The sequence below is a fragment of the Lactuca saligna genome, chromosome 5, assembly GCF_052625555.1.
Source record: "Lactuca saligna cultivar CGN05327 chromosome 5, ASM5262555v1, whole genome shotgun sequence".
Classification (NCBI taxonomy): domain Eukaryota; kingdom Viridiplantae; phylum Streptophyta; class Magnoliopsida; order Asterales; family Asteraceae; genus Lactuca; species Lactuca saligna.
The window spans coordinates 317,158,344-317,165,518 of NC_136421.1; the positions used below are offsets into that span (position 1 = coordinate 317,158,344).

Genomic DNA, 7,175 nt, shown 5'->3' on the forward strand with positions numbered 1-7,175 from the left:
AAACATTGCTTGCCTTCCCTCTTGTTACTGGTAGGCTAAACTTGTTATGTATGTGGTTTAGTCTGTAATTAAAGATATGTAAAGATGTTTTTTTGACTGTTCAATGTACTTTATAAAGATGATTTGCTGTGCTCACTATCTGCAGTGCAATTGAGAAGCTTTTGTCAAATACTAGGAGTTTGTTTTTTGGTGGTTAATGTATATGATATATATCTTTTTGGAAGATATATGTTAGATGCATCATGAGTTCAAATCTCTTTGGAAGACATACGTAGTATTTAAAAGAAGTTGACTTGATTTTCTATCTAGTAAATCATTAAAAGGTGAGACCTATCACAAAATTGATTTCAGGAAATGCTTTTTTCGTGAAATCCACTAGAAAAAGAAAGTTTTAAGAAGGGTTTCTTTGCTTCACCGCAAAATGATAAGACGTTATTATTATTTTTTTGGTAAATAAACAGTTACTTTGTAATAAATATTTAAAAATTTTGTCCACGAAATGTACATGATAACTATTCCAAGTAGAAAAGAAGACAGATGAGAAATTCACTACTATCAAAGCATTATACAAACAAAGATAACAAACTGTTGTGTTTTTGGGTATTAGGAAAATTTGGATGATTGATTACACACAATTCACTTCATGTATTTGTGAAGAAATTTGCGATGGAAGTCACTGCGAATGGTGTCATTGATGAAGCGCTTTGGAGCCTTGGTTTCTCCACGGGCCTGGTTCTTGAACACCACGTCATCATCCCACCTGTCAATCACAAATAACACACATAAATAATATAAATAAAGAAAAAGGATGAAAGAAGGGCAAATTGCAATACCTGCGTTTAACATTGAAGGAAGTTGAAGTCGGATTATTAAGCAAAGGGTTCCCTTTTATCAACTCGGCCTCTTTCAGTTTAAGCTCCTCTTCTTGCTCTTCACGTTCCTTTACAATTTAATTTACAAACCAAATCCATGTCATGTCACCATACAAAATCCCAACTAAACAAACACAACTCAACTCAACTCACTTTGCGTAGTTTTTCCTCCGCCCGTTCCTTCTTGATTTGTTCAAGCTCTGCTAAAAGTGCTTCTGTATCATCTTCATCATCATCCTCTTCATCACTATATGTTATGTTGTCCAAACAAACAGACATCATTACCCACAATGAATTTAATGAGTAACAAAAAAAAACAGCCACTTAGTCTGTGACTATTTCAACATGAAGAGGTAAACCTGTCATCATCAGTTTTGACATCTAAATCAGCATCATCAGCATCAGCACTGCGTGGAACAATTCTGTCCTCTAGTTCTCTCCTTGATCCTGTGTACATTAAACACTTAAAACAGTAAGTAGATTAAATTTTTTTGCACATATGAACACCGTAATAAATACTATTCATACTGGTTAGAAAAGCAATGAAAAGTAACATGTCAAGTTTTTAGAGGTGCAATATGAACCTTCCAGTAGGTGATGACCACTTTTTCTACGGTCTCTATCCTCTGCAACCACATTGATGATTGATACACACAAGTCAACTATTATTATTATTTATTAAAAGACAAAGATAAAAGTGATGTGATGTGATGTGATTTTACCAGCATAACCCTTGTCTTTAGATGAGAAGTGTCTGTGCTCACGCTCCACCAACTCCTCTTTGAGGTCTCTCCTTTCTAGTTCATCTTGGGTGTCTTGACCATCCTTTCTGTATTGTATTTGTAATTTTGTATGTATGTATTAAGTATTAACAAACACCAAGCAATCTCCCTTTGTGCAATACATTATACATATTTAAGGATTTGTTATGAAAACGAAAAAAGAGTAACCTGGGCTTGAGGGTTGTGTGAGAAGCAATATCCCTGGAGGAATACTTCTGAGAAGGACCAAATATACGTGTTCCACCTTGTTCGTTACCACCTTTAGCAGGTGCCCATGTAGGTCTAGCAGCCGTTGTCATACTTTCCCACCACTCTAATTCTTTCTCAAATCTCAACTCAAGCTAAGCAACCTGTCCATAACAAAATCCATCACTCATGTTCATGTTGTCTTCTACCATATAATTACCTAAACATAAACTGATCAAGACAGAATGAAATCCTGAACCAACACTAACTTAATCAGAGAAATAATAATCAAAACCTCAGAATTTTAGTATTTTTCGCAATTCTCAGATCAGATATCACAAATCCGACACAAGTTTTAGGGACTTCACAAAAATTTGAAAAGTAATCTTTTACATTGCAAAAATTTGGCAGAAAAAAATATAAACAATTCACAAAAATTTGCCATTGCAGATTTCAGATGGCAGATTCCTCTAGCATATGAAAGATTTGAGACCAAAAAAAAAAAAAAAAAATCATTCACAACTACAGGTTAACCAGAAATCTTTGCAATTTGGCAGAAATTCGTGTCAGCAGATGGCAATAGACACAGAATATGATAATCAGAAAAGGAAATTTTTGGTATTGAAACCATCAGAATAAGCAGAAAATCGAAATAACCAGTTTAGACATGGAGATATCGAGAATTATAAACATAGACAGAATATATCATAACCAGAAAAAGGAAATTCATTACCTGATCGGAGAGCTGGCGGCGGTGGAGATCGGAGATCGGAGAGTTGAGTCGACAAGGATGATGGCGGTAGAGATCAAAGAGCTGCGCACGGTGGCTAGAGAGAAGAAGATGGGAGAAGAAATTGTGATTGGGAGGCGTCTTCTGTGAATCGTATCAGAAAACGAAAAAAAAAAAAAAGTTTGAGGGTATAATTGTCATTTGGTTTTTAAAAAGATACCTAATACTCCATATTTTACAACCTTCCTATCTTAATTATAAAAAGTTTGGTAACTTTACTAGGATATTTCTTAAAAAAACATAATATTTTGGGTAAATTATTAATAAAGTTCTAAATTTTATTTTTTAAATAAAAAAGTTCTGATTTTTTGACATTTTTAATAAAAAAAACCTAAGAAACCGATTAATTTATTCACATTAACCTTTTTTGACATGTTCAGCAATTCATTGAACCAAATTATTAATTTTTTGAAAATAATGGGATTTTTTTATAAATTTCATCAAAAAAATTATATAATGTATAAACACATTTTTTTACATATCTATATCTATTTTTACGTATTTGTGTATTTTTTTATGTTTTTATATGTATATATTTACGTATTTTTTTTACTTATTTATATGTATTTTTTAACCATTTTGCATATTTTTTTATGTATTTTTATGTGTTATTTTTTATGTATATATGTGTTTCTATGTATTTTTACATATTTATGTATTTTTAAAGCTTTTTATATAGATGTTTATGTATTTTAAACGTATTTTTTTATATATTTATATCTATTTTTAAGTATTTTATATATTTTTTAGGTATTACGAATTGATGTATTTTTAAAGTGTTTTATATAGATGTTTTTATATATTTATGTATTCTAAATATATAGGTGTATTGTTTTACATATTTATATGTATTTTTTTAGTGTTTTACATATTTTTGTGTGTTTTTTATGTATTATGTATTTGTATATATTTTTTGCGTATTTATGTATTTTTTTTAGTTTTCTTATATATATGTTTATGTATTTTTATGTATATTAAATGTTTAATTCTATTATTTTTACATGTTTATATATTTTTTACATAAAAATAATAAAATTAAACATTTAATATACATAAAAATACATAAACATCTATACAAGAAAACTAAAAAAAATACATAAATATGCAAATATATATATATATATATATATATATATATATATATATATATATATATATACATAAAAACACACAAAAATATGTAAAATACTTAAAAAATACATATAAATACGTAAATAAAAATACGTTTATAAATTTAAAATATATAAATATACAAAAACATCTATATAAAAAACTTTAAAAAAATACATAAATACGTAATACATAAAAAATATATATGTAAAATACTTCAAAGTATATATAAATAAGTAAAAAAAATACGTTTATACACTTAAAATACATAAACATCTATATAAAAAGCTTTAAAAAATACATAAATATGTAAAAATATATAAAAATACATATAAATACATAATACAAAAAGATAACACATAAAAATATGTAAAATGGTTAAAAATACATATAACTAAGTAAAAATATATATTTATACATTTAAAATACGTAAATAATTTATACCTATAGTTTAACATTAACAAATAATTTATACCTATAGTTTTACATTAACAAGCTATCTATTTTGAAGATATGACATTTTATACCATTGTATTTATATCTTTTTTTACTTATATTGATTTATTTTAAAAAATAAACATCAACTTTTTTTATCAAAAAATTATTAACGTAATTTATGTATTTTTTTCACAAAAACACTAATTTTCATAATAGGTTTTTAATAGATTACTCAAAAAAATAAATAATCTTTTTTATTTACCGTAGATAATCATCTATGAAATAATTTATAATAGTTTTTTGTTTACCAATTTTTATAATAGTTTTTAAAGAAAACCATTATAAAGTACTTATTAAATAATTATTTAATAGTTTTTAAAAAATTATAAATTATTATAAACAATTAATAATTATCTAAAAATTGTTGAAAACTATTACTTATACACATTTTTATTAATTTTTATTATTATTCGTGTGCGTAAAAATTAGTCGCTTTAGTTTTCAATAATCATAGAATATTACAATAGTTTTTTAATAACATATTTATGCAATAAATAAAATAAATAAATATTTTAGAAAATAGATTTATAAATATTAATTATTCATATATTAAAAAAAACTATTACTTTTATATATATATATATATATATATATATATATATATATATATATATATATATATATGTTAGTAAAAATATATCATCATAACCTAAGTAATTATTAAAAGTAATATTAATTATTAAAAAGTATGTCATCATAATTTAATTATTAGAAAATAATTATTAGTGGTAGTGATAAATACGAATGAGGTATAAATAAAGGGATATGTTATTCCTACCTGATGTTATATATTTACACTTGTAATAATTATTTATTAGGTGATATATTTTAATATTACTTGCTTTTAAGATTTTCAACAAATGAAATAATAAAAATGTTAATATACAAAAGGTTGGTAAAAGTGACTTTGAAAGTGATGAAATCTTTCAATTGTCTCACAGGTATCTACTAGGTATCTACAAATTCGTGCCCATTTAACCATTTAACAATTTCCCTTTAATATTTAATATTTATAGTTATAGCCCTTTAATTTGATCTTACTTACAGTTTATATCCTTCTTAGTTTCTAAAAAATACTTTTGCCCCCCCCCCTCTCTCTCTCTCTCTCTCTCTCTCTATATATATATATATATATATATATATATATATATATATATATATATATATATATATATATATATATATATATACTCTCTCTCTCACTCATTAATTTGACAAAAAACGTTTAGGACTTTTGAGTTATATTATTTGATATTTTAGAAAAAATTATATTTTTGGTCCTATATATATATATATATATATATATATATATATATATATATATATATATATAGGACCGAAAATATAATTTTTTCTAATAAGGTCCGTAAACTCACCAATGAAGCCTTCAAAAACCATAAACTCCTAATAAGGTCCATTCTAAGCCCCAATCACTTCCATAGCCCTTGATTCGAGTCTAGCATAAGTCCTTGAGTAGTTTAAGACCTTTGAGCATCCAAACCCATCATTCCCATGAGTTTATGGCCGTAAACTCATGCGGGATATGGTCTTAAAATCGTAAACATCCCTAAGGGCCACCACTTGAAGAGTAAACTCCATAATGAGGCCATACACTCCTTAGATGCAACCCATATCATTCCTAACACTTGAAATAAAGTGTTTTCGTGCATTAGAGTGTATTTACTTACTTAATTAGTGATTAAATAGCTAATTAGATACAATTTTGTATCACTTCATGTTACGTAGGATCCTCGTGTGTGTTCAAGTCATCACTTAACACTTAACATTCCTACCCGACACTTCCATCCATTCACTACAGGTGAGTTCATACCCATACACCTTTTTCCGAGTTTTTCATGTTTTCAGGGGGGGAATACAAGCAAAAGTGTACTAGTTGATAATGATATGCACTTTTGAATTATACTATTTGATATTTTTGAAAAAATTATGTTTGGTCCTATATATATATATATATATATATATATATATATATATATATATATATATATATATATATATATATATATATATATATATAATATATATATATAGAGAGAGAGAAAGAGAAAGAGAGAGAGAGAGAGAGAGAAAGAGAGGACCAAACATAATTTTTTCAAAAATATCAAATAGTATAATTCAAAAGTACTAAACGTTCTTTTTTGTAACGCCCGTAGATCAGGGCTAGTCAATTTAGAGATAATAAGCGTCAAAAAAATGACTTTTTGATAGAAGATTATTTAGGATGAATAAACCTAACTAAGTTGTTGTATATGTTACAAGGTTTCCGTGTATATAAAGAACGCCAAAATCCGAGTTATAACGAAGAAGTTATGACTTGTTAAAGTTTCGCGACAGAACCGGCACAACGCTGAATGACGTAAAAAGTGAATTTACGTTAGAATGATATTTAGCCTTAGCAATCTAAACGAGAATCGAAGATCTCGTTGTTAGTAGCGAAACGACGAAAAGTTAGGCAAGAACGGACGTCGGACGAAGAAGTTATGAATTTATAACGAAATTTTCTGTCCCGACCTATTAAAAATAAATAATAAAAATAAAAGTCAAAATTAGCCAATGGAGTCTAAACGAAAGTCGAAGAGCGTAGTCTCACCTACGCGTGGATATAAAGAACGTCGAAAACGGAGTTCGTATGAAGAAGATATGAATTTTCGAAATTTATTAATTAATTAATAATTAAATTTAATTATTAAATCCCGGTATTATCCGAAGGCGAGTCATCGGACTCATCCGAAGTACGCCCCGCGTACAGCGAAGCATGACGACCTTCGCACTCGAGTTCTTCGGATGACGCATGCAGTGACGAATTCGAACGCGTACGCCCCGCGTACTCCGAGGCTCCAGCCTCCTATAAATAGGATGCGAGGGCAGCCGGTTCTTTTGTTCATTTTCTCTCTTCTCTCTCCCGTTTTGCATCGA

The 7,175-nt window shown here is 27.6% G+C and overlaps 1 protein-coding gene across 1 annotated transcript; it reads right to left on the bottom strand.

The window, feature by feature from the left end:
* Positions 1-522: 522 nt before the first annotated feature.
* Positions 523-2,733, bottom strand: LOC145048712 (uncharacterized). The gene is made up of 8 exons (XM_078997298.1): positions 2,574-2,733; positions 1,823-2,004; positions 1,595-1,701; positions 1,457-1,498; positions 1,232-1,319; positions 1,026-1,119; positions 834-940; positions 523-760 (listed from the first exon to the last, which is right to left on the bottom strand). Exons 2-8 carry the CDS (start codon positions 1,951-1,953, stop codon positions 637-639), a joined length of 693 nt encoding a protein of 230 aa, XP_078853424.1. The 5' UTR covers positions 1,954-2,004; positions 2,574-2,733; the 3' UTR covers positions 523-636.
* Positions 2,734-7,175: the final 4,442 nt, after the last annotated feature.

Coding starts and splice junctions, on each gene's coding strand:
- LOC145048712 (XM_078997298.1), bottom strand. CDS start 1,953: ATGACAACGGCTGCTAGACCTACATGGGCACCTGCTAAAGGTGGTAAC. Junction 1,499..1,594: donor TAAAGACAAGGGTTATGCTG/GTAAAATCACAT, acceptor ATGTGGTTGCAG/AGGATAGAGACCGTAGAAAA. Junction 1,320..1,456: donor TGGTCATCACCTACTGGAAG/GTTCATATTGCA, acceptor TAATGTACACAG/GATCAAGGAGAGAACTAGAG.